Source organism: Lepisosteus platostomus, chromosome 16, assembly GCF_059453375.1.
Source record: "Lepisosteus platostomus isolate fLepPlt1 chromosome 16, fLepPlt1.hap1, whole genome shotgun sequence".
NCBI classification, from domain to species: domain Eukaryota; kingdom Metazoa; phylum Chordata; class Actinopteri; order Semionotiformes; family Lepisosteidae; genus Lepisosteus; species Lepisosteus platostomus.
In genome coordinates, this window is record NC_142626.1 from 26,511,194 (window position 1) to 26,536,278 (window position 25,085).

The 25,085-nt window shown below is 37.4% G+C and overlaps 1 protein-coding gene across 1 annotated transcript; it reads left to right on the forward strand.

Annotated features, from left to right (window-relative positions):
• Window positions 1-9,298: 9,298 nt before the first annotated feature.
• Window positions 9,299-23,298, forward strand: LOC148647115 (uncharacterized). The gene is made up of 8 exons (XM_088609403.1): window positions 9,299-9,308; window positions 9,744-9,815; window positions 10,905-11,018; window positions 11,152-11,271; window positions 11,969-12,016; window positions 21,098-21,235; window positions 22,300-22,454; window positions 23,122-23,298. The coding sequence occupies exons 1-8, from the start codon at window positions 9,299-9,301 to the stop codon at window positions 23,296-23,298; spliced, it is 834 nt and encodes a 277-aa protein (XP_088465529.1).
• The last annotated feature ends 1,787 nt before the right edge of the window (window positions 23,299-25,085 follow it).

Here is a 25,085-nt window from a genome sequence, read left to right on the forward strand (position 1 = left end):
TGTGGAAATAGTTATGCTCATTTTATCCTTATCACAGGGTGAGAGTGAGAGTTGTAATTGTGGAAGATGAAAAAAAAATTAAAAATCTTCCCACCAGTTTTACAGTTTTAATCTGAATTGCCCCAGTGCATACACCTAGCATATTTGGAGCTAATTGGCTAAACAGATTTTCAGCAGCAGCTCACTGTGCATGATCTCACCCTGGTTTCTAAAGTATTAAGCAGACTAGAGATCACATGACTTCCCCCAGGATGTGATGCTGGTCCCCATTTATACAGCTGGGTGAACTGGAAGAACTGGAGTACTGTACCTCACTCAAGGTGAAACAGCAGTGTCTGCAGGGGGCACTCAAACCCGCAACCTGCCTGTTATCAGTCCAAGGGGCTTACCCTCTACACTGCACCACCCCAAGCTTTATGTAGTGAAAAAGTCCACAGTCTAGTCTAACAGCTGCTCAGGCTCAAACTCACGTTGCTGTCCAGACTAATAGATTTGAAGGTTCTCTTCCTGAACTGGAGTCCAGTCTGCCACAGGGTCACTCTCAGCAATGCTGCACTCATTTCTACAGCTTTGAGGACTGGAGCAGTACAAAAGAAGTGTCCTGCTCACACACAGCAGCAGGACAGTGCTGCAATGGGACAACAATCCCACAACCCTCTGTTTGCAAGACCAGACACTTTACTGGTGCACACTGCCTGTAAGAGAAATAGAGGCAAATAACTATCTGAACTATAGATCAATACAGATATAACCACAGGTTTTCTCCTGGTAGTGTTTTTTTTAAATATTAGGAAAAATGACAAATTAATTATGGTTCATAATTAATACTTTAAAATACCAGTATTTAACATAAACCCAGCATCTATGAGCATCACAAGGGGCTCCTTTCAATCAGTAAGTAAGAGCTCCATCCTCTTTGAGACAGAAGGAGAGGAAGATGAAATGAAGATATTGTAAGGCCACGTAACTATTAATGTTTAAAATTAAAGCCACTGAGTCACTAGACTTGGCCTCCATGACCTCCTCTGAGTTACAGTAGATGCTGTCTTCTCCTCTCTTCCTCAATCAGGCCTGTGTTCCCCCCATCGCTATGCTGGGCTCAGGGGGGGGTCTGCGTGCCATGGTGGCTCTCATGGGGACTTTAAGTGAGCTGGGGGCTCAGAACCTGCTGGACACCATCATGTACCTGTGTGGAGTGTCAGGATCCACCTGGTGAGTCTGAGAGACTGGGCTCCAAGATCAGCTGTGAGCCTGTGAATCCAGTTCCCATTCTGGAAGATGAGAAACAGCAATAGATCTGTGTTGACAGTCGGGTGTGCAGTGTAGTCCTGGAAATTCAGATTTCAGTCCAAAAGGTTCAGGGAGAGCCGTGGAGTCAGCTGTGCACAGTAATTGCACTGGTGAAATGTTTTCATTTTCTTCCTGATCTGTGTGTTTGTGTGTCTAACACTGCAGGTGTATGTCCTCTCTGTATCGTGACCCACAGTGGTCCTCTCATGTGAAGGAGGCTGAGACAAAGATGGTGAAAACACTCAGCAATAAAAAAGAAATCAATCCAGAAATCAGCAATCCAGAAAACAGCCTTGAAGAAATGTTGCAGAGAATCAGGAAGGCAATAAAGGATGACAACTTTTCTTGTACAGATCTTTGGGCTACAATATTTGTTTACATGGTGGTGAAAGAGGTCAGCATTTTTGTCCTTCTTGTATGTGTGTTTGTACAGTATGTAACCAGCTGTATGTGTCAAGCTCTCTGTCTCATTCTTCAGTGTCTCTTTCTCCCTGTCTGGGTGTCAGTTTGTGAACTTGTCTAACAGAAGACCTTATGAAATGCCCCTTCTTGCACAGGGAGCACACCAAGTCTATTGACCATCTCTGCTTCATCATCAGTCCGTCTTTTTCCATAAGAAAGAGTGTTATGTTCCTCAAAAGTGTCTGAGAAGGGAAAGAACAAATGGCAAGTGACAAAGGTTTTCTTTTTATGTTCATATATAAATAAATCCAATAAACAGCATCTGGTAGAATTGCTAACAGTATTAATATTTTAACAATTCATATTTTCAAGCTGTAAAATCCATACATTCATACCTTACATTTTTTATACTCTTTATATTTATATACATGTATAAAATAGTTCAGGTGGGTAGCTACATCAGCATGCGTAGTCTGCAAAGGAACAAGTAATAGGTTTATTCCATGTTGAAAAGAGAAGAGCACAACGGTTTGTGAGCCCTCACACCTGAAGAAGGCTTCACAGCCAAAATGTTGTGTTTTCTCTCTTCTCTTTTCAGCATGGAAAAAACCTATTACTTGCTCCTAAATATAAAATGCATATACTGTATGTTTTTATATTTTATACATGATCAATCATGTCTTCAACCTTTCTGTCCTCCTCCTTCATCTCATTGAATCTGTGCTCAATCCAGGCCACTTTCAGTGACAATGCAGAACAGAATGAGACAAATATATATAAAGTGATACAAATGGTGTAAAATAACATTTACTTTTGTGTTGTTTTGAGAGCAAAACCTTCTTTAAATCTACAGATGCAGCCATTCAAAATGCATTGTACAAACCCGTACCGCGATACCGCAAATCATTACGTCATACTGTGTCATAACGCGTCATGCAGCAGGTACGTGATTGGTTAACCAAAATGATCGACAGGGGCACTCGTGGTGCGTTGGTCAGTCGTGGAAAGATTTAATCATTTAATCTCTTTACTGTGCACGTTTTAATCCACTTAGTATTGCATATTTATTTGGAATTTTACCACTAAAGGGACATTTTAGTAGCTGAGCATAAAAAGAATAGGAGCATAACGCATCTGAAGGTCATAAACGATATTAATTTAGAAACATAAACATATTATGTATACTGGTCTTATGACATATTATTGCTGGTCTTGGTAGTTTAAAGAAAAAAATTGTGACCATTCCCTATTAATCAAATTCTAAAAGTATGCTTCTGTTTACTCCGATATCGAGCGTATTCTCAGAAAAGCTTAAAACTATCGCTTCTCTCACAAAGTACTGTATATTGTATAAACGTACAGTAACATGATCAGAAGGAGCAAGGAGCACGTAAAAAGGTTTCCAAAATAACCACATGTAAGACTTTGATGCTTAAAATGTTTAGGGAGAAATGGAATACTGGTGTGTATTTTTTCTTTAAAATACCAAGACCAGCCATATACAGTACAGTTTACATACAGTAATATGTTTATGTTCCTATCCTTAATATCCTTTATGAGCATGTGAAAGGCATGGTGAATCGGAGATTGTCAAAACTTACTTTGTATGATTGGAAACAAATGCATGATCGGATCAATGAAATGCTGTGGTGTTACTTTTTGTCAATGAAAAAATAAAGTATTTTCGTTTACAAGGACGGTTACAAAGAATGTGGACCAGGGTAGTACTTTGAGTTTACAGCTTGTCCAAGGTCATTCATTATTAATACTATTAGTAATATCTTCAGTAAAGACTTTGATGGCGACAGCTCAAACGCTGTACATGAGAGGTTGAGCTTTATTAGCTCCATCGGCGGTAATTCCGGATACTATTATCTTCTTTGCAGTATTATACGGTATTATACGGAAACCCTTGTTATGCTGCAACACACCCACCACGTTTTACCGCGGTATAACCCGCTCGTTTTGAATGGCTGCATCTGTACACTGCTTTGTGAATAATTCAGAGCAATTGCAGGATTGTAAAGTATTAATGATTATATTTTTTAATATAAGACGAGAGTGATTTAATTACCCTATAAAACAATGATTTTGTAACAGTTAAAAGAACAAGTAGAACATTTAATAGTTAGTAACCTAACTTTATGCTGCAAGGCATATCTCTTACCACATTATTTCTCCCCCACATATATCTTAATAATTGGAGACAACAAGTCGTGAGATTTCATGAGACTTTTTTTCAAATTGAGCCACGTGTAACTGGAGCGGCAGTGATTTTACACTAACCAGTTGCTGTATTTGTCATTTGGAGAGTACTGAAACACAGCACAGTATTAGGCAAATGTCATCATGTCATATCATTTACCAAACCGCTTTATACCCTATGGTGTTACGGGAAGCCAGAGCCTACTAGGCAAGCAACGAGCACAAGGCAGGGTACACCCTGGAGGGGGCGCCAGTCAATCATACATGGGGACAATTTGGAGGCCACAATAAAGGTTGAGGGAGGAAATTTGGCCCGGACACCAGGATAACTCCAAATCCAATTTTTTACTTTAATGACCACAGAGAGTCCGGACCTTGGTTTAATGTGTCATCTGAAAGACGGCGCCCAGTACAGTATAGGATCCCCGCCACTATACCGGAGCATTAGGACCCACACAGACCGCAGGTTGGGGGCCCCCACTGGTCCGACTAACACCACTTCCAGCAGCAATCATAGCTTCTGTGGCAGTACAGACCACCTCACCCAGCTCAAACTGTGCATATCATTCTTCACCTTCATTTGCATATTAGTATTTGTGTCTCCTCTCATCTCTCACAATACAGAAAATGCACAATTCAGACCTGTTGTGTTTGTCCTCTTTTGTGCTTTCAGTCTTTCATCAGAACTGAATGTGTCCTGTGGCTCTTCTCTGGACTTTGATGGTTATTCATACACACTTGGTTCTTTCCAGATGGATGATCACAATCTTTCGAAGGAGGAAGATGAGGAAATGACCAACCCTTACCCCATCTATGCTGCAGTGAATAAGTCACAGCTGGATGACAAGGAAGAATACAACAAAGGCAAGACTCCCACTTCATACACTGTATTTGCTCTAGATGCCATAACGATAGGGATGAATTGGCTTAAATAAAAGGAATTATTGTAATATATAATATTACATATTAATGCTCGTAGCAACAACAGCAGTATCTCTCAAAGCAATGGCAGTAGTAACACTACCAGCAGTTGTAAAAGTATCAACACCTGCAGCATTAAGCAGAATTAAGTAACAGCAAAATTAAATTACGTTCAACATCTTTTATCCCTTACATCTTGCACTAATCAGGGCATCTTGTTAAAGCAAGCTGAGTTAAATTCCTTGCTTAAAAGCACAGCTGCTGTGTCTTGACTACAATCTGAACCCAAACCACAATGGTCCACAATGCTGCACCCATGGCAGCTGTAGTAGTGTTAGTAGCAAGTGCTTCAAAAGCAGCAACATTAAAATAAGCAGTTCTTGTGTTTGAGAGGAAGGTGGGTATTTTTTATTAGAAACCAAACACCCTGCAGCTTCTAAAGTCAGTGATCGGAGGCAGTGAGGTAATTTACATAAAGTGACAATATTGCAGTGGAAGTTGTTGGCTGGCAATGTGCTCTTCTTGATTTATTCAAGATTCTCAAATTCTGTCTTTTTGTCTTCCTTTCCTCCCTGTCTCTCCCTTTCCAGGGACTTGGTTTGAAATAACCCGTCATGAAGCAGGATACCCTGAGTATGGAGCCTTTGTAGACACCAGTGCCCTGGGGAGTCAATTCCATGGAGGAAACAAGATAAAACACAAAGATGAGATGGACATGCTGTGCTTGCAAGGTTTCTCTTCCTTCTTTTAGAAATTCATAGCAGTTTTGTACATCATCTGTTTTTAGAATGGTACTTGTTCAGGATGGCCAGTATATAATATCGATGTTATCTGACAATATAGTATTTATTTATAGTATTATTTATTATTTTAAAAATTTACTGCACCAAGGTGATAATTACTCTTGAATGACCAAGTGGAAATCCAGTGATTTATTAATTGATGATCCAAATTTTTCCTGATTACTTATCGGTTTAAAACAGTCTGATGTGTTAGGAGAGGAGATGATAGGAATGTTTAACACTTTATAAACACTTAGTAATTAATAAATAAGTGATACACATCTCGTGGGAAAAAAAGTGTATGTAATGATACAGCTAATACTACCGAGAAGTGTGAAAAAGCCTTACAAAAAAATAATCAAACCACTGGTGGCCCAGGCATATTGCAGGGATTGCTGTGGGATGAAGAAGGACTCACCTCTTCTGTAGTTTAGTTCAACACTGAACCAGTTTTCCTGTTCAATTCATACTCTTCTGTGTTTCTTCAGGACTGTGTGGAAGTGCCATAGGCGATATGAAGGAGAACAAAAAATTCTTAATAGGTATTTTACCTTTTGTGCATTTTTTAAACAGAAATTAGTATTTGTTTTTATTTTTTGCCCACCTTATTTGTTATTTTCACATACTATTAGTCAGGCTGACACAATACTACAGTCCTTGTAGCAGTCTAGGGGAAAGAGGGTTGGTAGGCTTTCTTCTAACATCACCTACCAAGACAGACAGTTTTACACACTCCAGCGATGAATAGCGTGTGGCAGGAGGAATGGTGCTGCTCTCAATTAAAGGCACATGAACAGTTACAAACCAGAGGGAGAGTACCTGACCCCTCTTGCCTTTTTGGAAGTTAGTAATTACAGAATTTCATCCAAGGATCTCATCCAGCTTTCTCTTGTAAGAAGCCAGACACATGGTAGATTCCAGATTAAAGTCATTAAAGTACTAACCAGAGTTGACTGCTTAGCTTCTGATAACAGATGAGATCAGATGTTTGTGCAGGCTGGTGTCATAGTAAGTGTAAATTCACCTAGTCCTTCGGTACAGTATCTCTACTGATTTTTCAGTAATGCTCAAGGAATTCCTGGTCACAGATGGCAGATGACACTGACTTGATGTACAGTGCCTTGCAAAAGTATCCACCCCCTTGGACGTTTCACATTTTATTGTGTTACAGCATGGAACCATGATGTATTTAATTGAGAATTTTAGCCTCTCATCAACACAAAGTACTCTATAATGTCAAAGTGAAGAAAAAATCCAGACATTTTACTAAATTAATTTCAAAAAAAGAAAATATTTGAATGCTGCCAGTTTCTTTCTAAGAAATAAACTCTGGGGATCCAGAATAACAATAAAACAGTATAGCTTCAGAAACAGTCTGAACCAGTTTTCTGATGCTGCTGGTTTCAGGTATGTATCAGGTCATTAACCATCTAATGGAGACCCACAACTGTCTGGACTACATGGAAGGGTATAGTTTAACAGGCCAGGACTATATGAGTTTTCTTGAAGCTTAAGTTGACATCAGACAGAGAGAACACTGCCTCAGATCTCTCTGCTGCTGCTTAAATAACACACATCTGTAACTGGGCATGTCAGAGCATTTCTCCCTGTCTTGTCGCAACCAATACAGGAACTGATGCCATAGAGCTGAGTTATATACAAATGGTGGTTCCAGATTTTGTAGTTTGTAGAAAATTAAACAGTCAATTCATCTTTCTTAAATGTACATGTGACTATTGTTAATTTCTTTTCATTTCAGAAAAGATAATTTCTTTTTTTAAAGATTTATTCCATCCTAAAAGAAAGTTACATAGAAACCTTCTCCAGAGTTCTGGCGGTAAGATGCTCTTATTTTCTGATATTCTTTTCCACAAAATCAGGCATCTTCTTATGTACAGTACAGGTACACTACTTTTTACATATTGCACCAGGTGTGATTATATGCAGCACTAGTTGAATAATGAAATGATGGTGAATCAATTCTCACACAGAAGGATCAATTTTGTTACTGTTTTGAGTTGTTTATCCCAATAAACCATTTCTTCCTAACTGACAGTTGCCCAATAAATTGATTCTGCTGGTTGTTAGTGGAGTACAAGCTCCTTGGTTTGTCTCAGAAATTGTCATGGGCAATTTTATTTCAAAGTGTAAAGGATCTTGGAATAAATCCAACATCAATTAAACATTAAAGGGTGTTGTCATAGAAATAAATAAAAGACAAAATCTGGGAAATCTGTGAGCATTTTCTGTATGTATTGTGCATTTACAGTGTATTTGAAAGATCTATTCAATTTAATTTATAATCATCACTGATTTATTTCTATTTTTGTACTTCACCTGATAGGAACTGAAATTGTTCATTTGCTTCTGCATTACATAAAATTGCTATACTACAAAGCTGATTATTGCGAGGACTACTGTACAGTATGTGGTCCAATTGGATGCTGAAATTGTATTATTTTCATGAATGAAGGCACACCTGTAGCTTCAGTGACATGGTTCTAGAGTTTCACATTTTAAAGACGTGATTCTTCTCTCTGTTGAAGGCCTTGTAATTACTTTTTCTCCCTCCACCAGCAGCAAGAACGGGGCAGTCCTGACTCACATCTACAATATCTGCCACTTTTCACACTGCAAGCTCTTCCATGATTGTACTGAGATACACTGTTGAAATTTAACATAGTGCTCATTGGATTCAGGGCAAGCATAAGGGACCAAGGTGTAACAGAAAGCCTTAAACCCTTTAGTCTTCCTTTAAATACTGACTGCACCAACATATAGACCAGCACATTTATCATAAGTATCTTCATGATTCTCTGTTTCCCATTTTAGGTATAAATGTTCCTACATGCATGTGCAACTACATGTGCAGTTGTTTTCATTCTATCTAAATTATCATTTCCCTTTCATCTTTTGCACTGTTTGCTAATCTATTCATAAAGGTATGTGCAAATTTCCCCAGATTCCTAATGCTATGCATACATTTGATTTCCTAGTGCAGTTCCAATTATCATTTGTATATCCTTACATGCTATAGACTCCAAACGTACTGGTCTGAAAGAACGAATTCACAGACAGACTATTTATCACCCATTGTCACCCATTGTCTAATTGTGGCTACTAACCATGTTTTGATAGGCCTTTGAAAAAGGTTAGTTAACATTCTATGTGGCATGTCTTGTACAGGATCTTTCTGTGGAATAGATTTAATGCTATCAAGACTGACAGGCTTGTTTAACTTAATGATTTCTAGTACCTGTAATAGCTCTGCATGTCTTTAAACTGTTGCCATCCTTTCTGCACTGATTCCATACCTATCCTGCTCCATTCTACTGTTCTTCAGCTCTTTTTTCTTTAATGCAATAAGAAATAAAACTATACAGAAGACTTAAATAAAAGTTCTGTCTGCTTTATTTAAATCTGGAATCTACCTGTGTAATTTCAATGCATACAGCACTTCAGGACAACACCATATTATGATAATTCTGTTCTAATGGTTTTCTCACCCCTGTTTCCTCACTCTATCTTGACTTTTTTTAAAAGATCTGTACAAGTATTCCATCTCGTATCTGCTTTGACTAAGGAAGTAGTCATTAGGCATGTCTACCATTTGAGTGTCAGCTTCTGACATTCATATTGGATTTACAAATCTGCATGAGGAGAGGTCCAATCTCCAACAATATATAAGAAATATAAATATGAAAAGAAGTATGTTTTTCTGAACTTGGTGGTCTGTAACATCATGCACTGTGGTTTTATGTTTCAGCCATAAAGGTTGAGACCTTGGCTTTATCTGGCTTAAGTTCTGTGCAAGAAAGTTGTTTTTGAAGTATAGAGCTAGTCCTTCTCCTCTCCCATCTTCCCATCTCTCCTCAATGCAATGTCCACATGAATGTCTCTATCACTTATATTTTAGTTCATCCAATTCCAAAAAAATCTAAATATTGTTTTTCCCTTGGAGATTTTATTAAGACCCACTTTCTTTCCACTTAACATGTTTTTGCATTTCTCTGTAGATCCTTGTCAAAAGCTTATTGGTAATTAATCATCTGGAAATAAACACACAGTGGGTTATCAAAAAATCAGAAGGTATCTCTGTCAGAATTAAACCACAGAATAACAGACCCTCTCTTCTTTTCACAGGTAGACCCCCCTCTGAAGATGTGTTCTCTTTTTACAATGATGTGGAGGAAGATGAGGAAGACCTCAGTTTAGGTAATGGTAAAGCAGGTTGAGTCACATGCACTCAATGTAGGTTTGAGAGTTTAGGGGTAGTCTTAATATACCCACAATAATCCATTGCTAGGTAACTGTCTTGCAAGCCAAGACTCTTCCCACTCTGACCTGTCTTGCAGGTGACAATACCAGCCAATAATGGCTGAATGCCAAGACTAGTACAAGAAATATCCCTCCCGAAGACGTATCCCCCCAATCTCAGTTCCAGGCAATCCCATGTTGACTGTATCTTGTTCAAACTAAGGTTCACTCAATCCCAATTAATATAACCTTTTCTCTGTTTTTCTGCACTGAGCTCCCACGTTGTCTAATGTCTTCACAGCTAGAACAGCTACTGATCAAACCTGCTAGTGTGGAGAACAAGACCCTCTATTTACATTGTTAGACCAGGAAGAAAAACAGTCTAGGACTGGAAAAGATTATTAAAGCTATTCTGTATCATAGCCTTAGAACTTCAGCAGTCCAGGAGTGAAGAAAATGCTTTTGCTGATGTGGTGCTGGTGTGGTGGGGTATTTAGAATAAGTTGCTGTGTTTTCTTTTCTCTGCCCAATTTGGGGAAAAAATGATAAATTACACTAGGAGCTAAAGTAACTTTCTCTATTAAAACCAGCAGTTTACAAGTTTCCACAGTTACCACAGTTCTTTAGCTGAAACTTTTTTAGAAAAGGTAAGTTTGAACTTTTTTAGAAAACACTCTACTGGTAAAGAAGCCACTGCAGGGGTTTGCAGAGATATTCTCTAAACACCCCAGTATACAACTGTGAACAAATTAATATTCTCTTTTCTCCGGGATATGTCTGTACTTCATAACTTACAGACCCTCACCTGTTCCAAAACCTTTGCAGTAATTTTTCCATTTCAAGGCTAATTTAGTTTAGAACTTTTCTGCTGTGTGTGGGATGAGCTGTAACCCAAACTAGCGGTTACTATGGAATATCCTTGTTAGGACTGTAGTTCTCTTGAAGTGAACATTTTGGCCTGCCTACTCTTTCCAGTAAGGGAACCAAAACATTCCCTTATCTGATTTCTTTCTAAACTTGTACTCAAAGTGTGGGTCTCATTCACAGGTGATGAATGTGAAAAGAGAGCTATGATCTTTTGCCTGCTTAAGCTCCACTGGAACTTCCTCTGTGGCAAAGACTGCAAACACATCCTCAACTCTATGAAGAACATTGTCAAAGGTACGCTTCTCTTACATGTAAATTTCCAATTACTTCAGAATGCAAGGAGGGTTACAACCGAAAGGAAACCTCTTCCCCCATCTGCCTCTTACCATGTGTGAGACTCTTTTATCCTCTTTTCTCTGTCCACCAGATGAAAAGGTGATATATGAGTTGGTCTCACTGATGTATGATACGTGGGACGTCGTCGGCAAGGACATCCAGCACAGGATGATATCAGCTCTTTCCAAGGTTGTCCTTAAGCATTTTGAAGGCAAGTGTGTCTCACCTGAAATAAGAGTGTCAGTGATGCTGTAAGATCTGGGAATCAGTATTTTGCAGAAATTGCCCATAAGTTGTGACAAAAACCTTGTCACACTGCATCCATAAAGCATGAGCTTACCGAAACTCCTCCAACAGAAAAATCAACTGAATCATGAAATGGGACAAGCCTGGAAGTTGTAATCAGAAGACAAAAAAAAAATGTGTTCACAAAAAACACAAAAATGTGTAAAAGTAGAAAAAACATTCCCTTCCATACCTTATACAGTAATACATTTCAATTTCCTCTGGAATTCTTAATGATTTCAAGTAAGTTCTTATTTCATTATTTTTACATTTCCTATTCTAGACATTTGATCTATTTTCACTTGTGTAAAAACAGCAATGAGCTCTCCAGCGTACTTTATGATTCGGTACACAGCAGCTCTTCTCACTGTCTGCTGAGTGTCAGAAGTGACACATATAAATGCTTGTATTCTTTTGAGCACCGAATCAATGCAGATACAATACTAAACATGGATCTTCCTTGTGCTTCAAAATTCAGTTTACCACATTGCTTAACTGTTAAATAACAGGAGTATAGTCTGGTCTTTTAAAGGTGCTATATCAGATGATCACAAAATTTAATACAAGGGGAATTTGCTTGGGAGCCTTTTCTAATTTAATGTTCGGTTTCACGTTCATTTCAGAAGCAAATGAACAGCTCATGGTCACCACGCAAGCAACAGAGAATGCAGGTAAGTTGGTTTTGGAAATTATACAGTAGTATGATTTAGATGTACAGGCACCCATCACTTTATATGATAGCTTTTACACACCTGAAGCACTATCCAGCCAAATCATACTCAGAAATAGGAGAAACTAATTAATACTACAATATAACTATGGCTATAATACAGTTTAGATTATGGATAAATAATACTGAATTATTCATGAGGGGGAGAGAGAAAAAAAGCGCTACAGAGGCATAGAGAGAGACAGGGGCAGTAAATATTGAATTGATTGCTCTTAGTGTTATATAAAGAGTAGTTGTAAGAGAATGGAAGTCATTGGGCCTGCTTAGACAGATTGATGGTTAGATAAATAGCTTATACTGTAGTTTCATGAAACTCCATTATACAAAGCCAGAGACGCAGGAGAGGAACAAAAAACACCACTGACACAAATACAACCGGGTTTTCACTATTGCTTTTACAGACATCTACCTGGTTGGCTCTTTGAGGGCTTTTAATACAATATCAGGTTTCTTCACAGTTGTGTCTTTTCAAGATGACATAGGTCCACATCCTTCACTTTATCAGTGCAGGACATTCCTTTAAGCCTTGGAGCATATCTGGTTGACCCTATCTGGTCTGATTTGAGAGTAGCAGTCTCTTGTAGTTTATTTCATTTCAGGAAATCTCTAGTTTTCTTGTCTAAGTCTTGCTTGTCTAAGTTTGCATCTTAGTCTTCACTGTTTTCAGTCTCACACAAACACTTATGGATCAGCCTGTTTAGTTATTTTGTGAAAATCCTAGCTCATTGTTTATGTGCTGGCACATACAGTGTGGTGTGTACAGCTGGCTACAAATTGTAATAATTTAAAAAATCATTAATTTGGTACATTCATTTGTTATATCAAATAAATATAGACTTTTCTCTTGCAATTTATGCTAAGTCAACTTTCAGTTATATTGTATCAAGGGTATGAATACTTTTAGAGAAATTTGTTCTGTATGCACACACAGACCTTCTGTAGTTACTTTCAAAGTGACAATAGCATCTCAGTGAATTAGTTTGGATTCAAATACTGGATTTTTAGCTTGCCTAGATTTTCCAATTGGTGTTTTAAATCCATTTCTAGAATAAAAAAAAACAATTGTATTCCTTCCTCCTCTTTTTCTAGCAGCCACTGAAACAGAATTGAAGGACTGAATTCTGACAAGTACAATATTTCCACTAGACATTTTATTAGATAGATAATACTTTATTAATCCCATAGGGAAATTGATGTATTATGTGTACCTACTGAACTAAAGTGTACTGGAATTGCTTCAGTGTGCATCAGTACATTTGGAGGTTCAGGCTGCCAACAATGCTCTGATGATATTAATTTGGCACAATGGCAAAGACTGTAAACAAGGAACAAACAGTTTAAACAGCAAGATAGGGTACCATCATATTGATTTTAATTTATGCCTATGTGGCATTTTGTGAGGTACAGATGCAGCCATTCAAAATGCGTGGGCGATACCGCATTATTTTGCGGTACGCTGTACGCAGTCTACCGCAAGCTACCGGTAAATACCGCGAGTTACCGTACGTAGGAGTTCTCCTATAATACGACAAGCAAAATAATAGTATCCGGAATTTCCGCAAGGTGGAGCTAATAAAGCTCAACCTCTCATGTTTGAGCTGTGGCCATCAAAGTCTTTAACGAAGATATTACTAATAGTATTAATAATGAATGACCTTGGACAAGCTGTAAGTGTAAACTCAAAGTATTGCCCTGGTCAACATTCTTTTTTTCATTGACCATCTTTGTAAAAGTAACACCACAGCATTTCGCAATCACGCATTTGTTTCCAATCATGCAAAGTACAGTGATTCACCATGCCTTTCACATGCTCATAAAAGAGATTGATTTAGGAACATAAACATATTACCGTATGCAAACTGTACTGTATACAGTATGTATATGTATATTTAATGTCTTAACTGTGCCCGTTTAAGTATTGACTATTCATATCTAATTTTACCACTGAAGGGAAATCTTAGTAGCTGAGCATAAAAAGAATAGGAGCATACTGCAACGCGTGTGAAGGCCATAAACGATATTAATTTTGGAACATAAACATACAGTATATGGCTGGTCTCGGTACTTTAAAGAAAACATACACGAAACATGGTTTCATTATGACCAGAATCTGTCTTGAGATATTTTTAACTTGATTTACAGTATTTGAGAGGTATGTCTTAACACCGATACTACAGTGCTTAAGTACTGCTCACGTATATGTTTCTAGGTTTATATTATGCATTTCATAAGGTCAAATTACTTTTGAGCAACTAATAAGAAGCGCGAAACGGTATGCGTTTTAGTTTCGTTTCGTGCTGGGACCCGTGGATTGATTAGAGATATCAAGTACATACAAGTCATTTTTTAAATGTTGTAGTTCGTCTTGAAAAAATGTTACGAGTACATCATCTATCAACAATTACACAGGTTCTGTTTCCATATTGTGGATTTTGGTTACGTAATATTATTTTCTAGATTTCACGTTGTGAATATATGATTTGGGCAAACAGAGCCGCAAAGAAGTACATTATGGGTTGTTGTTTTTTTTATGCAGTTTTATCTAGAACAAGCGATGCTTAAACCTTTGTCTGATTCTTGTGAAACTATCCACACGACAGTTACAGTACCTAGGAGTTGACTTCAGTGATGTCACTGATGGGATGTTTCTAAAAATCCATCCTCTGTAAAACGTCTTCTCTAGTTGTCCTGCATATGTATTCGCTAATGAAGCTGTGTGTTCTGAGCCTGGATCTCTACATTTCTGTATGAACCAGCTTAGAGGGCTAAAGACAGCTTGTGTTTAAATTGAGTGTAAGGCAATTTATGCTTCTAAAGTCATGGTCAGCATTTATTATTGAACTGTGCTGTAAACTTGTTCTGTGCCAAGTCACATTATTTTATAGCGTTTTTATAGCGTTATCAAACCCGGTGGAGTTTCCTGACTCCCATGTCACATGGTCTGTGATTGAAACGTGTAAAACCGGTTTAATTCGTCACAGCCAGCACTCCGGTTGTAAAGTAGAAGCAGGCGAGATTTCCAGCGAAAAACACCTCCCCCTTCTTCAGGTGTGAGGGTCTTCTGCTCAGAATGAAACGCTAAAATGTAATGTAGGCTCTGAATGGGTTCAATTGTGATTTGGGCTTGATTAAGGTCGCTGCCTTTCATCTAAAACCCTACTTGAATCCTTCTAAACTAAAAATCAGTGTTTGTGAGTTCTAAATAAAGAGGTATCCAGGTAACAGTGAAACGGGCGGACAGTCTGGGGAGATCGCCCGTTTTCCATGTAAATAGTTCCCTGGTTCCGCACCCCTTGGTGTTTCTCTCGCTCTCTCTCGGGTCACCTGATCATTAGCTCGAAAGATTTGAGTGCTTTGTGTATATTCTAATGGTAGTGGGGGCAGGGTGTGTGGGAACAGGTTTGGTTGAAATTGCATTGGAGATCTATGTTCTTCACACCTGAAACATTTTCTCTGAAAGCATTTTCTTCGCAGTTTAACCGATCTTGTTACAGCATGTTACAGTTTACTATTATTAACCATATTAATTTTAAGTGCTTAATGTAAAATCTTGTAAAAATATATTTTCATTGTTCAAATATACATTAAGTCTGACTATCATATAATAAGTTAAATACAAAACTAAAGACAAAATAGGGTTAAATATAATTCAAAATATTTTGCTAACAATGTTAACTGTTTATGAATAATAAAATGTATTAGCTAAGGAGTAGGATGGCACAGTTGTTAGTATGTTTTTTGTTTTGTTTCTTTTTCATAAATACAACAGTAGTACCTGATGTCTCAGTGGCTTTCAAAATTAAATTATGCATGCAAACCTGTGAACTAGAAAGATAACTAAGATATCCATCCATTTATAATGGTGGCAAAGTGGTTAGCATTGCTATCTTGCAGCACTGGGGTCCTAGGTTCAATTCCTGCCATCCTTTGTGTGTGGGGTTTACATGTTCTCTCTGGGTTACATGGTTTTTCTCCATATGTGTGATATGACTCCCTCTCGCACTCCAAAACATACTGGTAAGTTAATTGGTTTATGGGAAAACTGGCCCTGGTGTGTGTGTGTTTGTGTTTGTCTGTCCTGTGATGGACTGGCGCTATGTCCAGGGTGTATTCTGCCTTGTGTCCGTTGCTTCCTTAAAATCTAAAATATGAGCTCTACTTGCCACTTACAGTACCAACAGTACCAGCTAACTTTAGTAGTGACATTTTCATGGATCTTTTTAACAATAAAATTTACAACATCAGACTTCAGACACAATTAAACAGGCCTCAAAAAAGTCTGGTACAAACATTTTCAGCATGGAATAAACCGTTACTTTAATGGTATAAACCTTAAATGGATTCATATTCTCAATACGATTTGGTGCTCAGTAACATGACTTAGAAAATGACAGAAGACATACGTATCATGCTTATCCTTCTATTTTTCATAATCGTAAACTCCTTAAGGCAGTTACATTTTCTCTGTTCTGACCTGGAGTTACAGAGAAATTTAAATTCTAATAAGAGATTTGTAATGAGGAAAGTCATACCAATCACTCATCCAGTACCAGGATTTGCAATTACAATACAAATACTTTCTTTCTGTATGTGTTTATTTTGCAGTTTGAGTCTATGGCATTCCTTTGGGGGTCTATACTCCAAGGCATGACTTTTTTATGTATAAACATCAGTATTTACTGCTATTAATTACTGTACGATTTATAGTTGAAATCTGAGCCTAGATATAAAGTTAGATATAAAGTTAAAATCACGACAAAGCAATGTAGGAAATACAGAGAAAATAAATCCTTTCTGACATCTAAAATCAGTTTCGATCAAGGTCTCTAAAACGAACAAGAAAAAGAAGATTTTCGGAGGGCAATTACGCTGTATTTATATAGAATAAGTGATTTATGAGCAATCTAATTTCTTGTTCGTTTAAAACAGTGAAATGTCAGCTGTAAAAGATCGCACCAGAAACAGCACTCTCTCTGCCTGTCATAGACGTTCAGGAAAGGCTGAATGAAGTCATGTCAAGTACAATAATTCGGAGATCAATAATAACAGTTGTAGGACAGTATATAAGGAGGATAAGGATTTTGAAGTTGACTCGAAATCTGATAGGTAACCAGTGCAAGGACTTGAAAACAGGTGTAATGCATCCCTGATAGGATTCTTGCTGTCATATTCTGAACATATTGAAGATTGCTCAGTGTGGATTTAATTTCCTCAGTGAACAGGATGTGCATTTATTAATTCTAGAAGAAAACTAGATTTCTCTAGTTCTTAGTTTCTCTAGTTCCCTTTAAAATAAACTATTATTCCACAATGCAGAGTATTACATGGCCAGTATTTACACATGATATTTGTGATTTAAAGAAATTAACACAAGCAGCTTTTGGAGATTTAAGTGTTGGCTGAGTTATTGCAGGATAAAAGACTAGAGATGTTGGCAAGAAGAAGATAGTTTGGGGAAAGCTGAGGAATACACTTATAACAAGAACACTTCCTAATGGGGTTAGGCATACTTTTGATGAAGATGATGAAGTTAACAGACTATATGTTTACATAGATACTGAAATAAGGATTGTATTTTAGATTATGTGTAGTTGCTGGCATTGAACTGTGTGTTGGATGCACATGAATTGAAGGAATGGGCAAACATAGATGATGCGGATCCACAGAGCCAGCATATTAAGATGTTTATAATTAGAGGCAATTTGTTTAAATAACTAGGTATGGATACTGATGTGCAAGAGAGGTGGAAAGGCTGTTTCCTTAAGATATAAAATATTTTAATAAAATAATAAAATATTTTATTCTCAGTGAGATGCTGCCATTTCATAGTGGGTTTCTAACACTGTGTATAGTTCCATCCACACAGTGCCTTTACTTCCATTTCTAATCTCTTTATCCAGTACAGAGGATTTGGAGCCTATCCCAGTAAGCGACGGACACAAGGCAGAATACACCCTGGACATAGCGCCAGTCCATCACAGGACAGACAGACACAAACACACACACACCAAGGCCAGTTTAAATCTAACCTCAGAACCTTTCTTTTCAGAAGACTTAGTGTCTGTATCTGCTTCATTTTCTAATTTTGGTAGCACCTCTAACTGCTTGTCTTTCTTATATGCATTTACTTTGTAATCTGTGGTACTTTTATCTGTTTTTACATCTACTGTATTGCTTTGAGATGCCACCTTTAATGGTGATATATCAAATAAAGTTTTTTATTATTGTTATAGGGAAACATGATCAGATTGTCCCTGGTTCAGAAAAAAAGATCTAAAGTATACTAGTTTGTCACTCTTCTAATTCCCTTTGCTAAATGACTTTTCATACTAATCTGATCAATCTAACTGCCAGTTTTCTGTGCTTTCTCTATCCTGCTAGATTTGCAATTATTCTGAAAATTTTCATCTTGAAATAACTCATTTCTAAATACCTTTTTCACTGTTAACATCTTGCAGCAACTCTGTGACAAAATATACACTCTGACAGTTCATCCTGCTACCAACATTAAATAGAACAAATCTTAAGATTTCTATATTTATGTCTTTATTTAGTGGTTTCATTAGTGACAAAGGCTAAACTTTCTTGGAAAAATGTCTTTTATGTGTTGTGGAAAAAACTGACTTGCTTTAACAAAATATGTTTACAAATCCTTTCACCTGGCATTTTCGTAGTTAGAAATTATGGAACGCTCTGTTAAAAGCAAGGGAGTTTTTATGTCCGTTGCAGTTCTTTTGCAACATGAATATAATTATATCGTTATTAATTTCTTGAGATACGCGATTCCATATTATATTCCCTTTTAATCAAATTCTAAAAGTATGCTTGTTGACTCCGGTATCGTGTTAGTTAAAGACTTCGATGCTTAAAATGTTTAGGGAGAAATGGAATACTGGTGTGTATTTTTTTCTTTAAAGTACCAAGACCAGCCATATACTGTATGTTTATGTTCCAAAATTAATATCGTTTATGGCCTTCACACACGTTGCAGTATGCTCCTATTCTTTTTATGCTCAGGCACTAAGTAAAAGGAGATGCTTCATATTGCTTGACTAATTTTAATAACTAAGTTAGAATGCAGACGCTCCCTCGGTGCGCTGCTCTGGTGCGCCGGCTCTTACACAGTGCCTGTCTGCCGTAAGCGTTACAATATACATACCCAACACTGCTTGTACCCATCTGTCATGCAAATAAAACACCTTGAATTGAATTGAATTGAGGGGAAAAGGGGGGGATACTAAAGCCAATACTGGCTCAATGGGCTTTGACGTGCTAATGCGTTGGTTTAACAGTCCGGGTGTGGCAGGCTTCCAATGTCAACTCGACTCGATTGGAAGACAATGAACGTATTTTAGCCCTAAATGAATTAATAGCAAACATGGTTTACATAAAATACATTTTTCCAAGAAAGTTTATAATAATACGATCTATAGTTGAAATCTGAGCCTACTTTAAAAATAAAGGAAAAGCATTTTCAGAGAGCAATCACGCTGTGTTTATGTAGAAAAAGCGATTAGGTTTATGAGCAATCTAATTACCTAATCGCTTAAAACGCTATATAAAATAAAGTTTATTTAGAGATGAATGATCAATGTGGTAGTTTAAATAATGTGAGTCAGGAAACTAACACAGCGCCACCGGATTTAATAACGCAATAAAAACGCTATAAAATAATGTGACACAGTACAGCACAGTACAATAATACTGACCATGACTTTAGAAGCATAAATTACCTTACACTCAATTTAAACACAAGCTGTCTTTCTGTATGAACCTCTAAGCTGGTTCATACAGAAAATGTAGAAATGCATTAGCCTGATTATGATTAAAAACACATAATTAAACACACGTTTGCGATTTAAATCAGAACACGATTTAAATCAATATAAATGTTTATATTGTAACGCATACTGTCCAGCCTCCATTTCTCTATAAAAATTTACTGTTGCACACACACACACAATAGAAGCGGGAACCACTGTCAGAAGGGAAGATATGTTCAAAATATCGCAAATATCGATCATGTTGCGATATTTTGAAATATAAAAGTCAACTGATTGTCCATAATATCGCTTACCTATTTTTTCGAAGAAATGTTTGTTAAAATAAAAGTTCAGTACTAGCTGGATTCGAACACACAACCTACCAGTTGGTAGTCACACACCTAGACCAGTAGGCTACAAGAGAGCTCGCATGATCAGGCAGGCGAAACAGCCCTACACAGCCCTGCCGCAGTACACGGATATAATCATACAGTTATTAAATTCTTTAGATACGCGATTCCATATTATATTCCCTTTTAATCAAATTCTAAAAGTATGCTTGTTGACTCCGGTATCACGTTAGTTAAAGACTTCGAAGCTTACAATGTTTAGGGAGAAATGGAATACCGGTGTGTATTTTTTTCTTTAAAGTACCAAGACCAGCTATATACTGTATGTTTACGTTCCAAAATTAATATCGTTTATGGCCTTCACACGCGTTACAGTATGCTCCTATTCTTTTTATGCTCAGCTACTAAGATTTCCCTTCAGTGGTAAAATTCAATATCTACAACGGGCACAGTAAAGACGTTTACAGTAAGTCTTTCTACGACAGACCAACGGACCACGAGTGCCCCTGTCGGTCAACCAATCACGCACCGCGGTATCCCGTGTCATCATACCTGCGGTATCTGTACCGCAGTGTCTGTGCCGCGCACTTTGAATGGCTGCATCTGTAGAATATAGTGTCTGTGAAGTGAAGTCTGTGTTTTGTTGTGTCCAGAAAAGAAATGCTAAAGGTTAAAGGTTACTGGTTCTTTTGGTTAGATTGACCTAACTTAACAGCAAAATACTGCTGTAAAGTCAACACCAAAAGAATCCAGTTGATACAAGAATTCTGTCCAAGAATTAAATCTTTGGGAATAGAAATTGTTCAATACAGCCATATTGTCTACTGGATTGTAGCAATCTGACATGCTTGGAAATGTTTGAACTTCTCTTGCTCAGAAACAACAGGTCATGTTTATCTCTTCTTCCAGCTTCCTATGGGAATGTGACCATGAACTGCGACAAATCTGATGTGTCCCTTCTCACAATTTTTCACGAGATTTATAAAATGGTATTTTTCTGGATCTGGGGAACCAAGCACAACTTTCTGTATGAGTACCCCAACACAGGTGAGACTCCAATATAGCGCAGTAGCACAGAAAATAACTTTTAACAGTGCAATGCGCAATATATACTGTAGCAAAAGTGAGCTGATTGGTCCCAAGACTGTAACAGGTCTGGACTTGTAACAGTGTAACAGTGTTCACTCAGTGGGCAGTGGGAGGCCCACAGTCTACTAGTCAGCTGTTCAGGATTAGGCAAACTGTAACTGAGGTTTCTCCAAGTAGCTAATAAAATCCAATAAAATTGGATGGACTTAGCTGGTTTGGGTCCTCATTTGATTTGACCTGCCTGGCACCTCACAGAGAGACACCCCACTCAGGCACTGTGGAAAACTAGATATAACAAATTAGAAATGCACATGTTAAAAGAGCTTGTCCACAAGTCTTTATTCTTCCCATTCTTAGGTTAGCCAGCAGCTGAAAGCTTGAAGTGATAAAGTAATAATTTCATTATATTTTTGTATAGTATCTCGTAAAATAGTACAGCATTGTGATTATTATAGTGGATTATGAAAAAGTAGTCAGATGATGCCTTTATCCAGGACTACTGTCAATCTGATACTTACCTTAAAAATTAATCTAGGAAACACTCTACATTATACATTCTGATGGTATATAAAATGATTCAAAATAACTCAAAGAGAAAAGCAATTTCACAGCACTTTAAGAATTGGTAAACCATAGCAGGTTGCATTTGTCGAGGTTTTAGACCAACCTGTAACACTGACTTTTTTTTCTTAAACGAATGTTGTTATCCACCTTTTTTTAGTTTTTTAAGTGTGAATCCCTCATTCTGTATGTTTTTTGTTGTAGTTTTGAATCCATGTATTTGCTGTGTCATAAAAAAAAAGATCTCAATGGTTCCTACTACAGCAGCTTCTTTCTATTTACTAAATAATAATAATAATTAATAATAATTGATTTACACTTATGTAGCGCTTTTCTGGACACTCCACTCAAAGCGCTTTACAGGTAATGGGGACTCCCCTCCACCACCACCAATGTGCAGCATCCACCTGGAATCCAAATGTGCCTCTGAACTCTTTCTCTTGTGTCTGAATAATCCCTAGATAACAGACTCCCCAGGAACCTGGTCACTGAGGACAAAATCTACCTCATCGATGCTGGTCTGTCCATCAACAGTGCCTACCCACTGGTCCTGAGGAGAGACAGGGGAGTGCAGCTCATTCTGTCCTTTGATTTCAGCGAAGGAGACCCATTCATGGTAAAGTACATCATACAAGTCATCACGTTCATCTGGTTCTGCTGTCTTGAGTTCACACTTCAGTGGTCCAGGCTCAGGCTACTGTAGGAGCTCCTGTAGTCTAGGTGATTCCCTCAGTTACAGTGTAGGTGTGCCAATGCCAGATTTCTATTTCAAACTGCTCTACCATAAAACAGGGCTTCAACAAGCTGGTAGCCTAATATTGGACTAATACTAGGTTTCTGTGAAGATGCTGAAGTACCTACTGTATCTCATAGGTTTCACCAGGTACACATTTAAACATCAGTGCCTGTTAATTTGACTTTCTGTATTAAAGATCCATAAATGTATAATTTCGCAGCATTTTTTTCTAGTTTAAATCAGGTTACTTATGCAAAGGGCTTTCCTATTAATAATTGGAATAGAATAGAATACTCTAGGAACAGAATAATAATATTAATATTCCTAATAATAATAAAGCTATTGGAGATTATCTGTGCACTCAAACTGTAGTTTCTTATAACCAAATAATATATCCACAGTTTGCCTGGATAAAAAATTAGCTACTGTATGCTTTTGTTTTTCTGCAATTGTCTTTTTTTTCTTTTTATTACAATGTAATGACTGGATGACTGATCAGTTGATGACAGTGAGGGTGAACAGTCTCTGTGTTTTTTCTTCCTTCCAGACTGTCACCAAGGCAGCTGAATACTGTAATAAAAACAAAATTCCCTTCCCACCCATTCCAGCAATGAGTGAGGAGGAGAAGAACTGTCCATCAAGCGTCTACATCTTCAAGGGTACAAACACCCCCACTGTCATGCACTTCCCTCTCTTCAACAAGGACAACTGTGGAGGCAAGTGAACCAGCAGGCATTTTAGATTTCAGCTACAGGATTCATGTCACTGCTATGAGAAATTCACCACTGGTTGGTGAAAGACAAGACTTATGGTTTCAAGTCAGCCCAGTGTTAATTTGATTATTAATATTTGATATATCTAATGCCTTACTTAAGTTGAATAAAATGTCTATTAGATATAATTGTATTTTAGCCATACTTGTAATTTTGATTTGGTCAACTAAAAATTAACTAAAGTTCACTTGCAGTACTTTTAGCCAACAAACTGAATTAGTTTCAGTCACATTTCAGTCATGCAGTTAAATAAAGTTTTAGTCTAATTCGTTAGTCTTTGGAATATTAAGTTTTGCAACATGGTGGCACATGGTGGCATTGCTGCCTTGTAGTACTGGCACCCTCTTTACTTCCAGACCTGGAGTGCTATCTGTGTGGAGATTCCTCCCACAGTCCAAAGACATAGTGGTAGGTTCACTGCCTTCAGTGAAAACTGGCCCTAAGTGTACAGGTAAGTGTGTGTCTGCCCTGTAACACCCATCCAGGGTGTACCCCACATTGTGTCTGTTGTTTGTTAGGATAGGGTTACAGGGACTCTGGTTCTCCTGTTACCCTGAATTGGAAAAAAGCAGTTTGAAAATAGATGGATTGTACTTTTTTTACTTCATTGCTGTTTAAGAATTATAAATGGATGGAATGTGCTGAAGTACTGAATAGATTGAATGTTGAGTTCAGCAGAGAGACCCCATTGTGTGAAGACCAAAGAAAACATATAGTAGTGTAAATCTGAAAATGATCACAGAAAGCAAAAATCATATCAGGCTATTACATCATAATGCCATTTTCATGAAAACTTTTGTACTTTCACTGTTGCAATGCAAAACGTGATTCTTACATGATTTCATACAATTGATAACATTCTACTAAAAAGCAAGAGTCTTTGTGATAGATAGATCAATAAGTGGTGTGTTAGATGTTAATAAAAACATTAGCTCAATATATTCTGTTGTCCTACAGTATGCCTTTAAATCCTCTTAATATGGAATATTAATATGGAATCATAACTAAAGCCTTACTACAGGGAAATGTTGGTAGCTGAAAATATTTCCTTGGTAGTGGTACAAGTAGATGAAAATAAAAAGTGTGCTACCTTTTATAAAAAATAATCAATCTACCACAAGTGCCATCTATCATATTTCTCAATAAAAATTATCTGAGCTGTGTGATGTATCATTATGTAGCATTATGACAGAGTCATTGTACTGCAGTATTGAGTTTTGATGTGCAATCTGAGTGGCTGCCTCAGTAATTATACAGCTAAACGAACAACATCCAGCCTTTTGGGTTTCACTTCCTGGTTAAGTTCCCAAGGAAAAAGAGCCTCAGCTGTAAGATGACTATTGTAGGTTTCTGCTAAGAATCAGGACTCTCATGGGTACTACTTACTGTAGTTCTGTTTTTCATCATTCACTGAAATAAACAATAGCTAATTGACAAATATTTTCTTCTTCATTTTGACAACTGAATTAATACTTAATAATAATTAATAATTAATAATTAAGGTGTTCCATGACTTTAATATTCTTTCAAACAGCAATGCTGCCCAAATTTCTTTGAAATGACTGAAGAACTTTTATGTGCTGACACACAGAGTAATTTTAAACCCAGTATATCAGAGATAATTCTCTGCAGGCTCTTAGGCAACCTCCTCCTGTTTCACCAAAACTCCAGGCCATCAGCCCTCCTATCTATCCCCATATGCTCCGGTCTAATCAAACAGGAAGCACTAAGTCTTTTG

Bases quoted from the DNA above. Each gene is read 5' to 3' on its own strand.
- LOC148647115 (XM_088609403.1), top strand. The intron at 12,017-21,097 runs GTAAGTTGGTTT...CTCTTCTTCCAG, and splicing joins GCAAGCAACAGAGAATGCAG to CTTCCTATGGGAATGTGACC. The intron at 22,455-23,121 runs GTAAAGTACATC...TCTTCCTTCCAG, and splicing joins GCGAAGGAGACCCATTCATG to ACTGTCACCAAGGCAGCTGA.